The sequence below is a fragment of the Dermacentor andersoni genome, chromosome 3, assembly GCF_023375885.2.
Source record: "Dermacentor andersoni chromosome 3, qqDerAnde1_hic_scaffold, whole genome shotgun sequence".
NCBI classification, from domain to species: Eukaryota; Metazoa; Arthropoda; class Arachnida; order Ixodida; family Ixodidae; genus Dermacentor; species Dermacentor andersoni.
Window position 1 is genome coordinate 192,952,952 of NC_092816.1, and position 23,460 is coordinate 192,976,411.

The 23,460-nt window shown below is 47.1% G+C and overlaps 1 protein-coding gene across 2 annotated transcripts in view; it reads right to left on the reverse strand.

Moving 5' to 3' along the window:
• Positions 1–21,775, reverse strand: part of LOC140216540 (uncharacterized) — a 42,568-nt gene extending 20,793 nt beyond the window's left edge. Inside the window, exons 1-2 of one of the 2 annotated variants that reach the window (XR_011893192.1) lie at positions 21,647–21,775; positions 14,817–14,920 (exon numbers count right to left, since the gene is read on the reverse strand). Coding sequence is in view for 1 of the 2 variants with exons in the window: in XM_072286908.1 (XP_072143009.1) it covers positions 5,722–5,751 (30 nt within the window). In the remaining variant the exon portion in view is untranslated. Of the gene's footprint in view, positions 1–5,721; positions 5,968–14,816; positions 14,921–21,646 lie in introns of those variants that run through there. The other variant, XM_072286908.1, reaches the window with a different exon arrangement.
• Between the last annotated feature and the right edge of the window lie 1,685 nt (positions 21,776–23,460).

Here is a 23,460-nt window from a genome sequence, read left to right on the forward strand (position 1 = left end):
GACACAGATAATGTGTGCGAGCGTCTCGTCGATGTTACATGTGTCGCACGTGGGGCTGTTGGCCATTCCTATGAGGAAAGCATAGGCGTTTGTAAAGGCAACGCCTAGCCACAGACGGTAAAGCATGGTCTGTTCACGTCGTGGTAATCCAGGCGGGAGGTGCATCCGTATGTCCGGAGACAACGAACGCAACCGACACATGGTGAAAACATTTGAGTTCCACAGGGGCAAAGTGCACTCACGGGACATCAATCGCAGCCCAGCCGCAGCGTCTGTTCGCGAAAGCGGAATGAAGACTCGTTGACCACTTTCATGTGCCGATCGGGCGGCTTCGTCGGCTTGGTCATTTCCGCTGATGTTACAATGTCCTGGAAGCCACTGAAAGATTATGTTGTGTCCCTTATCATAGCTTTGATGATATATGTGCCGAATTTCGGAGGCCAGTTGTTCATTGGGTCCGTGGCGCAGTGGGCTTCGTATGCACTGAAGGGCTGCCTTGGAGTCACTGAAGACTGTCCATTGTTGCGGTGGTTTCTGCTTAATGAAATCAAGTGCAGCACGGAGCGCCGCGAGTTCTGCACCCGTCGATGTGGTCACACATGAAGTTCTTAATTTGATTTTCTCAGATTGTGCCGGGAGGATGACTGCAGCAGCAGCGCTGTTGAGTTTTACTGAGCCATCTGTGTATACATGTTTCCGGAATCTGTGCACGTTGTGAATGTGCTCCAAAGTTGCTTGCTTCAAAGCTTGCAATGGCGCTCCAGCTTTCTTTCTGACTCCTGGAATTGTCAGTTGCACTTGCGGCCGGTGCAGACACCACAATGGATCTGGCAATCGTGAAGCGGGCGTAAATTCTGATGGCAAGTACGACTGATGTCTTACAATAGTTTTAGCAAAACTTGAAAGACAGCTGGAGGACACCTAATAGCGCCGAGGGGAATCTGCATGGCAATAATTACGGTTCATGACCGTACCTAACCTGCCACCTTCGTTATCCTCCAACAGTGTTCCCGAGACGTCATTTTCGGCATGCACTTCCTGAACCGGAAGTCGACCTTCAACCAGAAGTCGCAGTAGATAACGCTCTCGGAAGATCAAGCGATACCGCCGGAGAGCTGTCATAGTCACCACGCTTTGAGTGTACTTGAAGATCAAGCGCCTCGCTCCAGCATTGTTATTTCCATCGGCACCTAAACACACGCACACGTAGAAGCCGTCATCGAGGGCGACCAAAGTCTTCTGCTCAACTGTGAAATTCGCATCGCAAGAGGGATCGCTCGACTGTACAGAGGGAAAGCGAAAGTGATGTGACAAACTTCAGCCAGGAGTTCACGCACATCAACAAAGGCACGACGATCGCGTACATCGAGGAAATTGGAAACCAGCAATGAGTTTGTTCTCTCGGATTCTGCCGTGTCTACCCCAACGAACATAATTCCCGAACCAGACTTGGACATAAATCCAAGTCTCTCCATGATTAAGCAGCAACAGCTTAGAAGTTTGGTCAGACGATACAAACGCTGCTTTCCGACGTCATCGAAGATTCGACAAAAATCAGTGGCAAAGCACCGCGTAACAACCAAAGAATGCACTCGACCACTCCGCCGGAGCCCTTACCGAGTTTCGAGGCGAGAAGGTGAAGCTGTAAGACAATTCGACGAAATGCTGCGTTACTACGTGATCCAGCTGTCGAAAAGCCGATCGGCACCTCCTGTAGTCTTGGTGAAGAAAAAGAACGGAACCCTACGTTTCTGCGTCGATTATTGTCGACTGAACAAGAACACATCGAAGGACGTATACACGCTTCCATGGATAGACGACGCATTGGATCGGCTCTGCAACTTAAAATACTTCTCGTAGATGGACCTCAAGTCTGGCTACAAGGAAATAGAAGTCGACGAGAGAGATCGCGAAAATATCGGTTTCATTACGCCAGATGGCCTCTAAGAGTTCAAGGTGATGCCATTTGGACTGTGGTGGGCGCTTGCAACGTTGCGGCGCGTGACGGACGCGGTGGTAACAGGATTGAAGTGGCAGACCCATCTTGTTTACTTGGATGACATCTTCGTCTACGCCGGTAATTTCGTCGACAATATTAGGGGCTTACTACAGTATTAGAGGCCATGAAGTCACCAGCGCTCACTCTGAAACCTGGAAAGTGCCGCTTGGCATATGATGAGCTTCTGTTGCTTGCCACGTCGCCATCAAATCTGGAGTCCGCCCCGAACCGCAGAAGACAGATGCCATCACAAAGTTGCAGCAGCCCATCCACAAGAAGGCAGTGCGAAGGTTCCTTGACATGTGTGCTCATTACAGGCGCTTTGTCAATGACTTTTCACGCATCACTGAGCCGCTGACACATCCAACTAAATGTGATGTCGAGTTCAAGTGGAAGACACCGCACGCCGGCGCATTTCAAGAACTGAAACGACGCACTTCGGCGAGAGCGCCGATACTGAAATCGACACTGACGCCAGTAGCTTAGGCCTGGATGCCGTCCTAGTCCAGAGGAAAGACGGACTTGAACGGGTTATAGCTTGCGTTAGCCGGTCACTGTCAAAAGCTGAAGCCAATTATTCCATGACCGAAAAGGAATGCCTCTCCGTCGTTCGGGCTACAGCAAAATTTCGACCTTACCTATACGGCCGGCCAAACACAGTCGCCAGTGACCATCACGCGCTGCGTTGACTAGCGAATTTAACGCAAACCTCAGGACGGCTAGTGCGGTGGAGCCTCAGACTGCAAGAATAAGACATCACTGTAACCTACAAGTCCGAACAAAAACACTCTGATGCCGATTGCCTATCACACGCTCCTATTGACCCGCCGCCGCAAGATGACGAGGATGACGATGCCTTCTTGGAATAAGAAGCGCGGAAGACTTCGCTTAGCAGCAACGTGCAGACCTGGAGCTAAAAATACTTGTCGAATATTTGGAAGGGACGCTGTCCCTAGGGCTTTAAGCGAGTATTGTCAGTATTCTCGCTTCAAAACAACCTACTGGTATAGAAAAACCTCTCACCAGACCGCGCCAACTGCCTTCTTGTTCCCGCAGCGCTGCGTCCAGAAGTACAGCACGCCCTGCTTGACGATCCGACCTCTGGGCACCTCGTATTCTCCCGGGCGCTATCAAGAATACAGAAAAAGTATTACTGGCTGTGACTGAACCTCAGCGTCGCCAGTTACATCAAGACATTCCGAGACTGTCAGCGATGCACGACACCACCGTCAAGCCGAGAACTGCAGCTGTGATGTCGAGAGCGCAGGGAGTCCCAGGCGTCGAAATAATGTGTGGATAGAAGCCCTCTCTTAGGAGAAAGCGGGGCACAACAAAATGACATGCTGGATTCCCTCGGCCTCGCAGTAAGTTGAGTTGGCCGGGGATGGAGGCCGGCTTTTTCTGCACCTGCGGGAGGCCATTCAGGAACAGCAAATACGGAGGCGCAGCAGCAGAGACCGCTCCTGCCTTTTGAGGCCGCGATCAGGAAGTCAGGAAGAGGACACCCGCCGTAGTTTCCTAGTGGCTATGGTGTAGGGCTGCTAAGCATGAGGTCGCGGGATGGAATCCCGGCCACGGCGGCCGCATTTCGGGGGGGGGGGGGGGGCAAAATGCGAAAACACCCGTATAATTAGATTTAGGTGCACGTTAATGAGCCCGTGTTTCTCTAAATTTCTGGTGTCCCCCACTACGGCGTGCCCTCATAATCAGAAAGTAGGAGGGAGTTGATGCGAGTGAGTGCCGTAAGGTGCTTCCGCCACCTGTGCGGTGCACAGTCGAAGGCCGTTACAATGGTGCCGACGGGTACAGTGCCGTGGTCTGCTGCCTTTGGCAGGGCGTCAGCCTTCTTCTTGTTCTGGAGGCTGAATGGAGAGGGAAGCCACTGCAGTGACTGCTTGAAGCCACTAGAAACAAGTGCACGAAGCTTTTCCGCCAGCAGGGCGATACTAAAGCCAGAGGTCGCCGGTTGTTGTAGAGCCAGGAGCGCCGGTGGCGAGTCGCAGATGATCATGACCGGATAATTCGTGGGTACTTTACCGGCAGGTCGGCAGCATGCCAGCCATCTCAACAGTAGTGGAGCGTGCTGAGAAAGGCAGCCGGCGCACTGCCGAGCGCTGAAGGGCAGGGATCACGCGTGAGGCCGTGGAAGATCCCAAGTCCGGATGCACGGAGACATCCATATGGTTGTGATGTCCGTGCAGCTGGTCATTCCGCAGCAACGCCGACGCCTTGTTCAGGGCGCAGGAGGGGAGCACTTTTTCGTGAGGCCCTCCATCGTAGTAGCCACTTCCAATGGAGGAGGAGATGACGGGTGGGCTAGTGGGAGAGGATGGCGAACAATATCCTCGTACAACTGACAGACGCTGTCCATGCGCGAGGGAGGTAGGCTCAGTCGCCTTGAGATCAGAGCCGCCCTACCCTCTGCGCGGTGTAGTCTGTCGACGTGATGTAGGCCACGATGTAGAAGCAGGAAGGACAGCGGCCAGGTCATTGCCTCGGGCAGGGTAGCAGCGATGTCTGAGGTTCCTGGCAAGCCAATAATCATGCGGTTGACTTTCCGGTGCTGTAGCGCCAGGTGGTCCACACGAACCCGCGGTAGGCCCACGAGCGGGATCGCAGAAAGAAGCCTTGTCGTCGCCGTGGCGGCGTACAGAAGAACAAGTTGGTAGACTGCGCTCGATTATTCTGTGACTCTTCCTGTGGGGTATACTGTTTCCCAATTTTGAGCAGTTAGCAATCCGTCATTAGAGTCAATCAACTATCCCCTCAAGACATTCTAAGTAATATTATTACGATATCATCGAGCGATGCTCAAGAGACGAGCCGCCGCGAGAACGACGATGAAGTTGGTCGGTGCGCTTGGCGCGAGCGAGTGTCAGCCAGGCAGCCAGGCCCAATATGCTTGCAACACGCAACAATATGCTTTGAGGTTCACTCACTGACTTTGCGCTGGTCATACAGCGACAATGGCAAGCGTCGGAGTTGCCGTGATGTGTTGTTCTGTAAGGCAGGCTCCACTGCTATCTACACAAGCTCTTCAGCAGCTGATGGTTTCAGTCGTAAACTTGCTCGGCCATGGCGAACAACGTATATATCGTTGTCGCGCTTTTGACGGCAGTAGACACCGGCATGGCCACAACACGAATGACTGGATCCCTCGACAGCAAGACACTGTGCCGTGATAAGAAGCACGTACCGAATTGTGTTTGTCCCCAGATTCCGGGCCGCAGGAAGTCAGGCCGTGGTCACAAGCACAACCCATGAACATTAGCGCCACTTACTTCGCTTGGCGGATGACAGCTATCTTGGAGTACGCCCTGCGCATTCTAGGTTCGATCAACGATCTTGTGCCTCTCGCAGGTCAGCGACCAGCCTGTTTGTCCACACCTCACACTACGTTACACGTGGCAAGAGTCTTTTTACATTCTTTTCTCGCGGGGTTGTTCAATATTTCCAGAAAGCTCAAAGTGTTGTAACGCACAGTCGTCACAGCATCTCAACTCGATGGTGCACGACATAGAGATCGACAGGAAACCGTCGGCATTACTTAGCGCCGAGTGAAATAGTAGATAACGTTAAGTTCACGCTTAAAGTCCACTTCGCTCAGACGATCACGTACACGCAGTAGCTCAACAGAAACGCTGGTGTGCTTATAGTGCGGTCCGCACAATAGTCGTCGCAACTTTGTTCGGCAGCAGTGCTCTAATGGAGTATGTACTAACCTGGGTGATTTCTTTTTGCAGTGGATTCATCTTTGGCCTACATGGCTGCTTGCTGACTCGTGACTGAGCCGTCGGACCGACATCCTTGAAGCACGTTATCAAAGTCTGCGATAACGAACTGGCATCGTTGATGGCGCTGCCGTACGTCCGGTCAAGAACGCCGCATACACAGCCGTCGGCGAAATCTACGGCGCGTATTTAAACCGCTGTCACCTTGACCAGCGGCTTTGTTCGGCAGAAATACTACTACGGTGCGTGTACTAATCTGGAATATTGAATTTTGGGAAGTAAGCACAACATTTTGTGCTACTAGTATCCTAGAACAATTTTCTTTTGCACTGCTACCGAGCAGAGTTCTTGTGTCGCTTGCGTTTCTTATGCCATTTTGCATTCGTTGCCATTGCAGGCCAAAATCATTCTCGAATGGCCAGCCACAACACGCGCAAGCCGGCAAGGACGATACTGATGACAAATGTAATGAATTTACGGCCGTGCAACACGAAATCGATAACGTTAGAAAGGAAGTGCTCTCAGAATTGCGGTCATTGAATAAGTTTCCGATACTGTGCCTATTTTTATCACAAGGTGGCCGAGGTGAACAAAGACGTAAAAGATCTAATTAAGGAAATCGAGAAGCTCAAATTAAGCAGCCTAGCGCTAAGGAAGAAAAACACGAAGCTCACACAGCGATTTGATGAATTGGAGCAGTATTCTGGCTCACATAATGCAGAAATCAGGAACGTCACCATCGAACAAGATGTATGCAATGTGTTCTTGAAACTGGGTGAAAGCCTTGGTTAACCGGTATCAAAAGACGATCGAGATGTCTGCCGTCCGGTTTCTAAAATGAAACATATGAGTCAAACATATTAGGGCGTTTTTGTCGAGAGAAGCGCAATTCTTTTTTTTTTTTTTTTGTGAAGGCTATCAAGATGCCTCTAATGGTTTCATCGCTTGGCCGTAACTCTACAAAGCCTGTGGTTGTAAACGAGTACCTGAGGCGTCAGAATAAGGAGCTCTTTTCGGGCTGCTGTAGCTAGGAGGGGGAGGGAGGCTGGCGGTACGTCGATATCGGACGGAACAATTTTCGCACGCCGGGAAGAAAGCTCGCCCGCTCTGCGTCTGAGATCCATAAAAGACTTGGTAAAGTTGACGAGGTGAGATGACGCGTCATAGGTACATTACTGCACTTGAGTGCCTGTCTTTTTCTTTTCTTTTTTCCTTATCCATCAGTACCGTCATGTCCGCAAAACCGTCTTCTAAATTCACCTGGCCGGTAACTGCTGACTGTCGTTTTTTTCATTTAAATGCGTGGTTGCTGTAATCCAAGCATGATGAGTTTGATGTGCTTATAACCAGCATGGGCGTATTGTTTGATGTTATTATGGTATCCCAAAGTTGGCTCACCAGAAATTCCATTCCGTTTACTCAAATATGCTATAAAAGCTTTCTACAAGACCGCTCCAAACGAAAGGGAGGCGGTGTACCGTTGTTGTCTAAGATGACTAAATGGGGGAATTGTTGACACATTTTGAATGCTGACTTGAATGCGGTTTTGAGTGCGCGTAGTCGGTCCAATATTGTTTTCCGTGTCTACCGCCCGCCTGATGCCGTTAATGATGCTTTTTGTGTCTTCTTGAACAATTTTTTTTTTTACTTCATTCCGGGCAACCAACACATCCTCTTGCTTACTGGCGATTTCAACACTGACATGCTAAAGACTTCAAGGGCACAGAATGTCTTCTCATCCTTCCTTCAATGGAATGATTTTATAAACGCTATCGTAAATTGTACTTGTATTACAAATCCACCAAGGGCCATTATCGATCTTTTCCATCACGAACACTACAGAGAAAAGTTATCTGTAGTGGTTCGATTGCAAGCGGCATGAGTGACTACCTTCCCATCTTTACTTTCATCGATAATGAGGGGCCAAGGAAGCAAACTTTTCAGTCATCGCGGTGTCTCTAAGATGTAAACAGTGCTCCCTTAGAGACTTTTCGTAATGTTATCAAAGTTCATGATTGGCGCCATGTTCTTGCAAAATCTTACACAAATTCTATTATGAGAATTTAATGACTGAACTATCAACACTGTAGCCGAAATCATTTCCCGTATGTTGTATGATGTGGCCATGGCTAACTAGTCATCTTCGCAGGAAAATAAACCAACTCGTAAAAAGCCATGGCTAACTAGTCATTTTCGGAGCCAAATAAAACTAAACAGCCTATGCCGGGATTTTATCAAGAACAAAAACCCTAGCACGGAGGAAATCACTTGAAATCGCTTGAAAGTTATTAAGACTGCAGAGGAAGAGCGCTTTACTACTTATTTCTCTGTCGTGGCCAACAATACTGGACTCCTGTGGAAACGATTAAACACCTTAATTAATCCTATTGCTAAATGTGTAATTTCATGTCTGAGCATAGATGGTTTAAATTAAGGGTGGATCAGACTTGTCAGATGCACTCAATCGCCATTTTATTGCACTATTCCAGTCGAATGCCAACGAAGTAAATCCACATCCTACTCGGGGAACCAGTACATTTACTTCTAGTATAGTGTTTCTTCAAATAACAGAGAATAAAGCAGTTGAGATATTCAACCTCTTAAAAAATTCCAGAACCCTTGACGCAAATGACATGCAAATTTGCCCTATAAAATTATCATAGACATCATTGCACCTATCTTGACACAAATGTAGCACATAATGCTTGTAACTAGCTGTTTTCCACAGAAGTTGCAAATGGCGCGGGTAATGGCGATTCGCAAGGGGGGGGGGCGATAAGAATAATCTAGGAAATTTCAGGTCGATATCTATACTACGAGTGTCATCCGAAGGATTCTAAAAAGTTGTGCACGTGCGACCTTCTGGTTCTTTTAATAAACGCTCTTTAATTTGCATAGCCCACTACAGTTTTTTGAAAGGCAGATTTACAGAAAAGCCCTTTCTGATCAGAAAAAATTTATCATTGATGCCTTTGAAAATAAACCTCGTTTTAGGTGTGTAAATTGACCTCTCGACCGGCCGTGGTTGCTCAGTGGCTATGGTGCTGGGTTGCTGAGCACGAGGTCGCGGGATCGAATCCCGGCCACGGCGGCCGCATTTCGATGGGGGCGAAATGCGAAAACACCCGTGTACTTAGATTTAGGTGCACGTTAAAGAACCCCAGGTGGTCGAAATTTCCGGAGTCCCCCACTACGGCGTGCCTCATAATGAGAAAGTGGTTTTGGCACGTAAAACCTCATAATTAAGTTAAAATTGACCTCTCGAAAGCTTTTGACTGTGTGTAAAATAATCTATTATTTTATAAACTTGAAAAATATGGTATGAGTGGAAAGGAGAACGACCCTCTGCATTTATGTCTACAGTACCGAGGTGAGTTTGTCTCGAGTTGTTTTTTCAATTCACAGTCTATGCACATCATCACTGGAGTCCCTCAAGGTAGCATATTCGGGCCGCTCTTGTTCGCTGTCCCATATAAATGACACTTTTTTTTCGCTTTTACAAATTCTAAGTGCTTTGGCTATGCCGATGATATAACAGTTTTTTTGTTTCAAAGGTATAAAGCCCGCTTGGTTGCTGTATTTAGCAAAGGATGCTCTTGCATAGGTATTAGTTTGTTGAAAAAGAACCTGCTTGAAAATTAGTAATAAGAAAAAAAAAAACGCAGGCGATATTTTTTGGCATTAAGTACACAGTTGTCGAATTGACAGACACCTGATATCTTGATAATAATGTAATTAATTAACATTGTTAACGAGATTAAGGCGTTAGAAGTTGCATTCTCAGAAACTCTATCTTGGAACAAGGAAGTAGAAAATAACTGCAACAAAGTAAATTGTGTCGTTGGACTGATTACAAGGAAAAGGTAAGCGTTAGATTTTTACTGAATAATTTTTACCAACACTTAATTATTGCCACCTCGTAGGGGCAATAAGTCAATAGATAACTCTAAAAAACTCAGTCAATGTCAAAAGCGCGCAGTTTCATAACGTTTCATATGCTACTCGTACATCTACTTATTTTACAGCATTTATTATACTAAAAGTGCAATTTATTTACGCATTCCCGCTTTCCTGTAGAACCGTTTCGCCATCATAACTAACAACATTGACTTCATCAGTTCCTTTCGTTTAGCAAAGAGACACTACTTATACAACACAGAAACTCGGGATCATTGGTTCCAGCGATTATGCCGCAGAAATTATGGAAATCAATCACTAGCACTCCAACTTGCTGCGCTCTTATACAAATATGCCAAGTGTGGCATAATCTTTGAGACTGCATCCACGGGCACGTTTTCTTTGTTCTGATCATTTCAACATACGACTTAGCTCACATGCCCATAAGTGGTTTGCCGGCTGATGCTTGCATAATTTCAGGGACACTGCGTGTAATTTATTGCAGCAGTAGCAGAGCGCTGTCATTTGTATTTGTTGCGCATTGCTTTTGTTACTGGTTCTCTTATTTTTCTCGAACGCCATTTAGTTTTGGCGGTGGCAACATTTTAATATAAGCCACAAATTCGCTTTTTCCTTGATCTTTATTATATTTAGAATCTGAGGTTACTTATTTTCGATGTGAGAACAAAGGGCGAACTGTTTCGTTGCCTCTTATGTTTTAATTTTATCATTTTGATCTTTCAACCTTAAATATTACGAGATGTTTTCTTTATTTCAGATCTTTATAGTTGTATGTTGTATTTATCCTCTATTTCAGGTATTTCGACGTTGTATTACAAGGAAAAATCCATTCTGCTCTTCATTAAGTATGTAAAGGTTATTTGTCTCAACGTGTAGGTTTTTAAATAAGTATTTTTGTTTGCTTCCTACACACATAATATACAGGAGTATAGCGCGGCTCACTTGCTGCTGGACTTTCTAGGGCGCCAGAGCTTTGTAGAGGTGCCGTTTGCAGCTTTTTTCCCATCAACCCCATATTTCCCAAGGAGAAATAGAAGTCCCCTTTGATTGATTTGATTTGATTGACCCGGGGAAAACACAATGCTGGCCTTTCCCCCCCCCCCCCCCCCCCCTTGCCCCGAATCTATTGAGCGCAGCGTTGACGGTTCGTCGATTCGCTTCGCCATGTGTGCAGCTAAACGGTATCCGCGTCTCTGAGCACCCTCCGCGCGCAGGTCACGAATGCACCGTGGACCGCGTGAAGGCACTACCAGGGTCCAGATATTATTGCGATAGCAATTATATGGACACTCCAGGTGCATTTCTGCCTTCGTTGTCGCTATGCTGTTTCGCATTAACTTCAAAGGCGATGACATCGTCGCCGCGTACCGTATGCTGCTTGTGCGAGTGAAAGCGTGCGAGGGTGAGCTGGCAATGGCGGATGAATCTCGCGCGCGCAAGGGACGGAAGCGGGCAGGAAACGCGCCATCTTTCGTCATGCTCAATGGACCGGGGTGAGGGCAGAGCACGGCCACGTGGGCCCCGTCTTGAAAGCGATCTGCAATGCGGACAGAGCGCACCGAGAGCTGATACCTTCGTGTGCGCTGTGTTTTCAACGCTTAGTTCACGCTGAAGTGAGAGGCAGCACGAAGGTTAATACGATGGTTGCTGCTGCCGCGCTTTCTCACACAAGCGTATTGACACCGAGTTTCCGTGGTCATCGAGTGAGATGTGTTTATATATGCGTGTCCACCCGTCGCACCATGGTTCGTATAGCTGTTGACTAATTTTGTATCGCAATCGATGTTTCGCCTTTCGGGCGCAAGTGAAAATTTTTTTCTATCGTAAATGAAAAGAACAAAGTGACACAACAGCGCTGAGTGCTAATGAGGCCTCGTTTCACATGCTTTTGTGCTGACCATTTGCTCTCCCGCTTCGTAGAACCTGAAAACATAGATGCTATTATGGGGATTTCAGTGGAACCCCGACACGTTGGCCTGGGGGCCATTTGAAACGGTTCACGTTTTCTGTGACCCTAGTACGAGCGTCGTTGCCAAATTTGTCAACAAACGTTGCCTTAGGAGCCTTGCAGTTCAGCGGCCGCTGTCCTAGCGGAGGGTTCTCACCAAAGGTGGCGCCGATTTCTTGCGAGCGACTGCGCTTGACCGCTACGTTTGTTACTCGGTGCTGATGCGGTGCGCCGATGCTGTGTCTGCGCTATACTAAATCTTAAAAAAAAAAAAGCAGCGGAGTACGCAAGCCGAGTAATAAGTAACATTCTTGAGTGAATAGATGAGATAGAAAAGCAACAACGCATGTTTGAGTGGGGTGCCGCCCTACTCAGAGGGCATAACAACGTAGAGTGAATGCCTCAGCGCAATCTGTTCGAAATATGCCAATCTCCCTTGAATAGCCAAATCTACTCCGGAGAATCCGACTGCTGATGAATGCTGCTTATTAGTGCTGCTGTGTTTCCGCCTATGTCCCTCTTCCTTTCTGTTGTGCCGCCCCGTTGTGCGCTACTTCAAGATGGTTCTCATGTCAAAATACCAACTAGCCGAACACTCAACTCTTTTAAAGAATATTCTGCATCGGGCTCTTCTTTCTATGTGGGCATATAGGATCTTGAGGACGCCAACAAGCTCCTGACGAACATCGTGTCAGCGACCTGCCTTTCAAGGTATCTGGGATTCTACGTCAGCAAGGGCATCACACCGCTGGAAATAAATGCGTTGCTTGGTCATCTTGCTCCTTCGTGGGGTGATGTGAAAAGACTGGTGAAGGTTTCGCGATCGGAACTTTGGCGACAAGTACGATTATACTTCGACTGGCATAGTGTTACCACTATTACTCGGTACCCAGGATGGCTAGAGGAAGGTCAGTACTCTCTGAAACGTGAAGCCAGGCGTTTGACGAAACTCTGGTGGTGATAGCTAAGGCGGATCCTTTGAACTGTGGCGAAGGAGAAGAATTCGAAAGCTCGTAAGAGAAACTTAATTCTAATGAGCGGAGCTTCCATTCCTCCCAATATCTGAAATCTTCTAAAGAAAGGCCCCATGTTTGGACTGAAGCCTTCTGTTCCTCCCCATGTACTCATGGCCTTGAACCGACGGATTGTGGCGAAGGGCCCGCAGGAAGATCGTGAGCTCTGTCTCTTGGAAGGCATTGACAGTCTCGCCAAGAACATAAGACAGGCTGGTACTAGGTTTGCTAAAGACCGTTTTGAAAAACGTTGTGAAAGTCTTTAGGAAAAATGACCTTTGTGTTCTGCAGGCAGATATGGTAGGCGGTTTTGCCGCCTTGACAAGAACCGTGTACAATGAAACAGCTGTTTTGGCTGTCAACAAGAACTTCTTTCGTTTAAAAAAAAAGATCCGACAAGAATTGAGAGTAAAGTAGCAAAATTTTGCGAGCGGTTAGATTTACTAAGGCTTCCAAGAGACATCATAAACTATGAAAGTGCAGAACTGGAGGTTCTATTTAGTGTTAACACGCATAAACCCGATGCCCCGCTTCGTACCATCGTGAACGAAAAGAGCACGTGGCAGCATTATGTTCGTAAGTCTTTGATGAAGTCTCGAATAACCTTGAGTTAAGTGGTCCATTCCTCACAAAAGTTCAGGTGATGTGGTGCGTTTCCTTTAACACAATAAGAATATTGGTTTTGCTTTCTCTGTTGGTGTGGAAGAGCTTGTTTATGCTCTGCCTTATCGTGAACTGTTTGTTGCAGTTAGAGATTGCATAGATGAAAACGGTCACGTTACTTTTGAAAATGCGGCCGACATGTCAGTAGAGAATCTTTTAGTTCTTTATTATTTTACCTGCAGAATACTTTCATCAAATTTGACGACCAGATGTGTCCGCAAGAAAGAGGCATTTGCATTGATTCCTGCCTGTGTTGTGCCACATATTTTTATCTTCCATTGATCGCTCTTTACAGGATCGTTTTATTCCTACTAACAATGACACTGTCCTTAAAGTTTTGCGTTCTTGGGACTACCTCTTAATTATTTTAACAAAACGTGCTCCATGTCGTATGAGCATGCGCAAAAGTGTGTTATCGATAATTTTTAAAACTCCCAGCAAAGGCCTGACCTTGACATATGAGCGTCCAGAAGAAGGAAGGCTGCAGTTTTCAGATTTACGCTAGAAAAGTTCAGCAAAAGCCGCGTGTGCTGGGCGTACTCCCTGCTTGAATAAAAAGAGCTCCTCCTTCAAAAATCGGCTCACTCTAATATAATTAAGCGAGGCATTGTAACACTGTTTGGAATCCGCGCTCCGCAAGTCGTGTATTCACGATGTGCAAGCTAGTTATGATCTACAACTGGGAAGGCCTTTTCCGCTGGCTTCCCTGGGTCTGTCATCGTGCCAGTAGCGGAAACGCTCCTCTAGAACATGAAGCGTCGTGTTTGCAAGAATGCCACAGAGAACCTGGTGGGCACTCAGATCCCGGATGCGGTTCCCTACAGGCAGAAGGTGACACGTTACTTGAAAAGAGTGGCTTCTCAGTTTAGCGTGCGAATGATTTCTTCAGCCCCCTAGAAGCTTGCTCAACTGAGCCGTTGCATCACCTGTGCAGTCAAAAATGTGGGCTGTAAAAAGAACCATGAATAGCGCCTGGTCGGGTGCCCCAGAAACGTAGTGTACGACATCTCATCCTGCGGAAAGGTCTACATCTGCCAGACGGGGCGATGCATCAATGAGCGACTCGGGGAGCACGCAAGAAATCTAGCTAAAATGGAGAATACACAACTTGTGAACATTGCAGTAGCTGTCCCCCTTGTGAACCATGTTTCCGCAGCGTGAAAATCCTAGGCAAGAGCAAGCAAAGAACCACTCGTGAAACGTTAGAAGCATTTGTATCAGAAAACCAGGTCAGGATAGCATAAACAAAATTTTGGTTGCACTGTACAATGCAGAAATAAGGTTCCTTTCGCGCCTGGTTTTATTGCTTGCTGTCTGAGGGATTACATTTTTCCTGGCAGCGGTGCGTCTGCGTGGCTTGTGGTTATTATACCTGTGGGTTGAGCTTGAATAAAAATCAGTTCTGAGTTTGTGCCTGTGTTCGTATTCCTTTCTGCTGTGTCGTCACGTTGCGCGCTATTTCAAAATGGTCCCCATGTTATGTAATGCTATTACCAATCGTGATAATTTTAATGTTAAGAAAAGATGTATAATCAGATACGTACATTCAAGGCGACCTTCGCTGGCAAGTTGAAACCAAGGAAGTGATCTTTACAGGAAAGAACCAGTGTTGTGGCGAGCTTCATCGCCTTCCCTTCCTCCCACGGATCTAGAGAAAGGACACAGCGATGTTTAATGTTCCTGCGCTAATTACTAACCTGTCTTACTCGCAGGATGAAAGCTCAAGTTTTCATCGCTATTGAAAAGACCACTCCATCTAATTGACACACCGAGCCTGGGGAGACACTTTGACTTTTGGTAAACACTCACGTGCTCGGCATCCGCAGATTATGTTGTTCTAGATAGATGTAAATTACTAAAATATAGTATGTCTGACGAACTGCCTCCACGTCGAATTATTAGGTTTAACCTCTCCAAATAGCACAAGGATTACGCTGGACGCCGTCGCGTGGTCTTATTCAATTAAACCGCTGGGAGCTTGTTAGCATGCACCGACGTCTAACTACCTGTCCATATTTGGATCTTACCCCTAGGGCATGCAGCGTCAGCGGCAAGGCACCGAAACCGCGACCTCTTGCTCTCCAATAAAATGTTTTAGCCACCCAACCACCGCAGCTGTCGTCTACAATACTATAAACTTCTTGCATGCTACTAAAATTTGCTTCATTATTTTCAGTTGCCTGTCCATCGGGTATCGGTTGATTGCCCCATAAAATAAACATATTGATTGTTATCTGTTCAGTGTTCTAGTTGCTTCACTTGAAGCAGAAAGCGCTACGGAAAACATAGAAGCAGCATGATACGCACCAGAGCAGCCGGTGTACGAATTCCTGCGGCACACTAGTCCTTCGCTCGAGAAGAATAAAATGTCATCATGATAGCCTAAACAGCCTCTTCGCGTTCATACACTGACGTATTCATTTTTTCACCAGCGATTCTTATAGTCCTTGTTCAGGCACATGTCACGACGGCGTCAGCGTACTGCGTTTTTAGTTCCAGTTGCTTATCAACAGAGAGAGAAAGGAAGCAGAGGAAAGGGCGGGGACATCAAACAGACCAGTGCCCAGATTGCTACCCTAATGGGAAGCGGTAAGGGAAAGTGCAAAAATATGCGGATCCCAGGCAATGTGTGAATCGCCGTTAGCGAAGCGTTCTGTGCTGTTTGCTTTGATTGACGCTATAATTAGAGGTGATGCTGACGGCGAACGTTTATTCTCTTCAGCGTTTATGCAATGCGAGAGTGGTGAGTTGATGGTACATGTCACTGCATGTCCTGTCTCAGTTATCCACTTGACAGTTTTTCATGGTGTTTATTCTTTCAGAGATAGCAGAAACGTGCCGTACCGTACCTTAAATTTAAATTGATCCAGTTTGCCCCCGACAGATATCGCCTTCTCATGTCGCCTCTTCCCTATCGCGCCGTCCCTAGAGTGACTGTTATTCACTCGTTTCGTGGCTGAGTCAGTTGTATCTTTTCCCTACCTGCTCTCCCCTGCCTCCTCGCTGCCAGTCTATTCTCGTCCCTTTTGGACGGTTAGACGTCGGAGGTAAGCGCTGCAGTTTCTGGAATGCTTTTGTGGGGAGACACGGATAATTATAGGAGTCAACAGGGTGTTGTGGCGATATACAGGGAGTGCCAGAGGGCATTGCCGCACCTGAGACACGGTGTAACTCTCCCAACGAGCTTCTCGGGTCGTTTTTAATTTCTGTCACACTCCCGCCACGTATATTCACGCTCTGAACCACGTCTCGCCGCGACCAGCGTTAGCGGCGTGAAAGACCACAGCAGCAGCGGCAGTAGCAGAGGCAGCGGCGGCGGCGGCGACGGCGCCGCCGCCGCTTGCAAGCACTGTGTTGAGCAGCTTGCAAGCACTGTGTTGAGCATCTAGCACTTGGACTGAACTTCAGACTGACGGATTATTCAGCTTGCTCAAGAGTATACGAAGGGCATTCATGAAGCCCCGATGCATCACATCCACTGGCAGCTTTTCTTGTCTGCCAACCACGTGATGGCAAATCTTCTGGATTCGGTGTTGTGGACTCTACTGCGGTGCGCTGTATTCTTCGATGTGGGTGCGGTTCCGGCTGTGGAATCGGCTCTGGCATCGAGTGTGTCATCGACTCTCGTATCGGCTGTGGCTTCAGCTATGGCATCGGTTGCGGCTTCGGCTGTGGCTGTAGATTTGGTAGCGTGAGCCAAGAATCAGTGTTGACGTTCTCCAACGCGACCTTGTTGTCAGAGTCAGACTCGACTCTGCCACGCCTAGGGATCAGAGGCGGAGAAGTCTTTGGATGTGGCGCACTTTTTTTATAGGCGTGAGCGTTCTTTCAAATCTGACTTTATAATATCGTGTTTGACACGTGTGCTATGCATGATAAGCTGAGGGAGCGCCGCCTCACTTCTCTGTATATGGTAGCTTGATTATATTGCGCTTAGAGTTGCACTGACGAACATAAGGGACAAGACGCGAACGTACGTCGCACAAACTACCAACTGTTTAATACTATTAAAGAACACTCTTACATACAAGGAGATGTGGCGCGGGGGGGGGGGGAGTCAGATATCAAAATTTATGACAAGGTGACGACATGTGATGATACTTTTAGCCGGAAATAAATCATTCACTTGCACCCGTTCGTCCTGGCAAACTCGACCTCAGCTTCGATAAGCATGAAGGACGGAGTACTTACGTACATCTTTTTCTTTTGCTATCGCAAGTGCCTTTCATATTTCTCGCTCCGTTTTTGTTTTTCATGTGCCAATGACTGTGGTGCTTTCTAGTAGCGGAGAGGGTTTGCACTGTTTTTTGTGCGCAGCCTAGTTGCGAGGTGCTGTCAGAAGCTGGCACGTGTATTTGTTCTCCCATAACCGGTCGTTTAGACAGAGTCCAGTTTGCCAACGTACACTTGTCCTTGGAATAAATCATCGCACGGGGTGTATAAAGTGCCCTATCTTGACGTGTGAGGGGAGAGACTTGCCCTTGAAAATTATCGTCACACAGCTGGAGGTGCCGAGTCCGTACACATGAGGTATTGCGCTGCCAGCAACAGCTGACTTCAGTAGAATCTGCAAGTTAGTGCTGGAGATGGGGACGTCCGCATTTTAGACGACATCAACAGTGGAACGACTGTCTAGAGGGACATACGAGCGGACATTCATGCCGCCAAATTGAGTGAGCCTGTTGAAAGTGCTTAGCGCTGCCTCATGTGCAACGTCTACATGACAATCCAATGGTTCAAAGAAGGCGCCTCATATTTTAACGGAAGAGTGAATGAAAGATTTAGGCGAACCCGCTATGGAAGTAATAGTAGCCAATATCTGTGGTGCACATATCGGAGGAGATTTTGGCGTGTTGTGTCTGTGGGTTATGACGTTCTGATATCTGGAATCAGCTTGTGGGTGCAATGCCTAGCTGTTGCGGTGGTACTACGATGGGGCAGTAATTGAATTATGCTCTTGTGCCGAGAGGTCAGTGCATGTTAGAGGCCTTAGGTGGTTAGAATCAGTCTCGTGTCCCTTACCATGGCGTCCCTCACGCCACTGCATGTCCAAGTGCTAAGTTGAGCCTCCCCTGAATCATTAATTTTGCAGAGACTAACATCCATAATCTTAAGTGTGCTTACAGGAATGCCAAGGAGAGCACCGGCCAAGGAGGGCACGTATAAGCGCACTTAAAGCTTTGAGTCGAGGATTGTACGACAAGCCAGCTACTGTAAAAGCTAACGCACTTTCTATTTTTGTAATAGTACGTATAGCAAGATCTTGACCAAGTTGCCACGGAGAAGCACCGGATTTTCTCAAACCGTATTCAACCTTAAAATGAAAACAAATGACAAGTGTTGCTGCGTGAAACTAGCACAAGCAACTGCGATTCCGCGGCAGTGCGACGAAAAACGCCACACGTGACGGCACTGAATCAGAAGAGCCTTCTGTTGGCAGCGGACAAACTGCCAAGCGACGCATAAGAGGAAAAGCAGAGAGACAGTAGTTCTGTAGAAATAAACAATATACACAACGACGCCAATTGTAAAGGAAAGTGGGACGTCGAAAACAATAATTAACGGGCCACACATATGAGGACAGTAATACAGCAAAATTTTAAGAGTAATAAAACAGCGTGTAAAAGCCCCGGACAATGAGGCACCCACCTCGCGTGTACCTCTGAATGCGCTGTTTGTGCGCGTAGTATCTTATTCATAATAGTAGGTCTGAGGAGACGCTAGCCCAACAGGACATGACAATGCCCTGGGATGTCTGCATATCATCAATAGGCCACATGGGAGAGCGGTGACTCGAAAAAAAATTGGGTATTATGTATCGGGGACGCAGCCATCTCTTGTGCGTGATGCTTTGGGTGTATGGGCACTAGGGTTCGATGACGTAACACTATACCAAAGTGACATTTATTCACCCGTACAAAGCTGTCATTATTAGCTTATACACTTAGTTGGGGCCCTACGGTCAAATATTGCAATCGCATTTTGTCCCTATTCGCAGAGGGCCCGCTCTGGTCAAAGAGGGTAGGTGCTAATTGCCATCCTTCTGCCTGGCTGCACGAGCCCCTTCACGCCATTTCTGAACGTCACGCGTCGAACTCAGGGGCGGCATAGCCTCTCAACCGACAACGCTTTGCGACAACTTGCATACTTGTAAGACTTATAACTCCCGATGAGCACAGGTTTTAGTTTGATGGATTATAACCGCTACAGCTGAGTGAACTCTATCAAAGCCGAACTATCGGTCGCGTAGACAAACGTACTGGCGATATATGCCTATCTGAACGCCAAACGCAAGGCTAAATATATCTCCGATTGCATCATGCTTGCACGATCGAGTAATAGCTTCTTTCCTCTATGCAACAATACCAATATAAGGCATCTCAAGGCCTCTAAAGAACTCTAGAGATACGCAAACAATTAAAGGCACATGTAAAACGACACATAAGAAACGTGGGCCTTTATTTGCGTCCGTGTCTTTAGCACTGTCCCAGCCTGGATGATCAACATCGAACTAGCAGGTACTTTCACTTCCCTATTACGATTGGAAAGATATAAGCGATAATAGTTAACGTCCTGTTGTTACATGTGATTTCATGAAGCGACCAGCGAAGCTGACCGAATTCAAAGCAGCACGTCAATATTCCAGCAGAACGTGTCTCAAGATGACTGTCGTCATCCATCCGCTTAGCATTCAAGCAATGAAGCGGCACCCCGTGTTCCTTAGGACACCTTCATTTAGAATTGGTAATGGTCATTTGCAGATTTCTGTTGCTTATGCAATATGTGACACGTGCGCTGTCTCCTGGATCAGCCCACTTTGCTACGACACTCGCTCGCAAGGGTCGGCCATCACCACGACGCCATGTACACGACGCAAACGGCAAAGTAATGTCGAAGGCCGAATGACATCGATGGAAAGACGAAGACGGTATGACCATGACGGCATAGCGGCAATGGGATGAGGGTTCTGAAATGGTCACTATAAAACTGCGTGTCGACAAAGACGACAGGACAATGGGATGACGATAATGGCGTGGCAACTGAGGAAGACGACGCAGTGATGGCGATGGCACGACAACGGGCACATAATGACGATTCAATGACGGCAGCATGAAAACGATGCAAAGACAAGGAAGGGATGAAGTCGATGAATGACGAAGGCAATGTGACAACCAGAGCTTGCCGACAATCTTATGAAGACGACAGTGTAGCGACTATGGTGTGACGACGACGGCAGGACGACAGCAGTATGACGAAGCTCTAATGACGACGATGGAATAACCACGAGGGCGTACCTGGTTAGTAGCGAACTTGGATTACTGCGTCGACGTAAGAATTTAGCTGGACAGCGGGCAGGCTCAACAGGCTCAAAGCGCCTGAAGTACGCAACGAATGCTAATAGCAATACTACTGATCCATATATATATATATATATTAAGCGTACGACGTGTGTACGTGTTTGTGTGTGCGTTTCCACAAGAAACTTTCCTAATATCCCGTAAGGCGTACACAGACGTCATGAGGTCTTTTTTCATTTACGAATACACGCCTCGCAGCCACGCAGGAGAGGAAATGGAAGAAAATGCACGCGATGAACATTCGAGTGCTACTTAATAGCAGCGTAAACATCTTGCGTCGTGGTGACTTAAAGGGACACAAAAGCGAAACAATAAATCAGTTTAAACTAATGAAGCATTGTTTGAGAACTCTGCAGGGAGTCATTTAAAAAAAAAAATAGTTTGATTATTAGATGAGAAAATGAAGGTCCAAGTATCAGTATTTGAATTTCGCGCCGATACCCCAGCGCCGCTACGTCAGCGTGACGTCAGGGATTTCAAAAAAAGTTTTCGCATTTGGGCCGCGTTGGGTGAATAAAGGTTCCCGAAACTTGCCGTGTTTAATATTTGGTTCCTTTAGAACGCAATGTAGTCATTCCAAAGTATGTTTTCGCATTTGGGCCGCGTTGGGTTAATAAAGGTTCCCGAAACTTGCCATGTTTAATATTTGGTTCCTTTAGAACACAATGTAGTTAATCTGTACCGCTATATATAATTAGTAGGCGCTAGAAGACGCCATCAAACTCCAAGACGTCACAGCCACCAGGTGCGGGAACTCAAGTAGGCGTTGCCACCCGTATTTCATTCTTGCGCTTTTTCTGGCTTAGCAAACGTCTTATCGTTGTAAGAGTGGCGTTTTTGGTGTTGCAGAAAGGTAATTTACTGATGCAGAAGAAATAAATTTCCGCTTTAGTGTCCCTTTAACAGGTTAAAGTCTTAAGTGAACGGTGGTATTTGGAAACTTATTATGCCGGTTACAAAACTGCGTTTGTTAGCAAATGAGAGCGGATCTGTGCTTGTCAAGCAGCATTACTCACTCAGTGATGTAGCGCAGAAATTCAAATTCTCGAAGCCAAATACGGCAGCTGGTAGCGCTATAATAATAGGAATAACAAAAAAAGTCGCACTTCTCTGAAACAGCCTCATTTCTTCGCAGCGCTCGACCAGGCCCACCAAGACGCTTCGTTGTTCAAGGCACTTTCTTTTATGCTACCAGGGCAGTGATTTTTGTTTTCTTTTATGGCGGAAGCTCAGTGACGTTGCCTGCACAAACCCTTGCGCACGCATAAAGAGCAGAAAAACTTTCGTTTCTTCAGTTTGCTCCAGGCAGATGATTTGTTTTACCAGGAGTGCAGAGTTATTGACACTAATTATGGAGGAAGAGGAAGCAAAGTTCGTGCTGCATTTCTCATAAAGCGAACGTCGTGCGAAATTTTCCTGGTGTACGAAACGCGCGTGTCGCGCTTCCAGCTCCAGCTGTCCCTGAATAACGTTGGCGACAGTAATGATTCGGTCTGGCGACAGCTGCTAGTGCTGACAGCGAGAATTGGAGCCAGGAAGCCGGCGAGCTCTTAGACGTTATTACGGGTATCTGCGACTTATACGAGGCTGCCTCGCTGCGGTCTCGTTAGTTTGCACAAAAGGCAAATAAACCTCTTGGTGTCGCTGTCTGCGCAATTGACCTAGCGTTGGCAAAGCACGTGCCAGATAAATGACAGCCACGATGAATGCCTCAATAGGTACGCAAAGGGCGTGCAGGTAGCATTAGGCGGGATCGTCATTGCCCAATCAACTGATCAAAATCCACTAGAAATTTAGCAGGTGGATTCGGTAGTAATGAACCATCTCCATTAGACGTCCAAACTGTCTACCTAATGGAAAATGGAATCTCCGCAATGCAATATGGTCCCATACAATGTGTAAAAAGAAACAGGATTATCTATGTCAGTCTTATACAAAGCACTTGATGGACCTGTTACCCTATTTAAGACTTTCACATAAAAATACTCTGCTTCTATGGGCGTACTTTTTGGAATTATTATCAGTCGCTTTTCAGAGGGCGCGAGTGAGCAGCATTGAAAGAGTGCTCATAAGGATGGTGAGGAACGAGTAGGAGTTCTTATTTTCTTTTAAGTTGGAAAGAATCTTTGAAAAGGAGCACGTCATAAATGAAAACGAAAAAAAAAAGATTAATGTCTTATAAGCATTGCTTTCAGAAATTTAATTTTGTTGACCAAGACAGTCATGTTAAAAAATTAAAGAAAGGAAAGCAGCCTCTTGTGGGAATGCCCACCTAAAGTCATCCTCCGAGTGCTTCAACAGAAAACCACAGATACAGCATGAAAGGAAATAACACAAACCAACAATAAGACAGCAAAAGTCCCACAGGAGTCGGACAGTTCGTCAGGGCACGCAGAAACATGTAAGCCGCACCGCGTGGACGCCTTGTGATGCCGCTACCGATACTGCGTGACATTGCTGGGCACAACTGCGTATTCGAGTGCGCTATGTCTTCGGAGTACCATGCACGACCCTACATAACCTCGTAGTAGGCCATCGGAGTGTGACTGTTGGCATTAATGCTTTTAGCGTCGGCCGAAACGACCGAAAGGACTCAAGTATGACGCGTGTACTCCAGCTGGATTCTCCCGCGCTTTCTCTGGAAACACTACTCTACCTAGTGGCGCACGTCAAAACATGTACTCAGACAAGATTTTCCGATGTATATCCCAACGGAAAAAATTTGCTCGGCCTAACGTCGGGCATGTGTATGGTGGACAACCGTGCCACGTGTGGCCCATGCTTGGCCATATCGGTTGGTTTGGTCGTTCTTGAGGGTTGACATCGACCT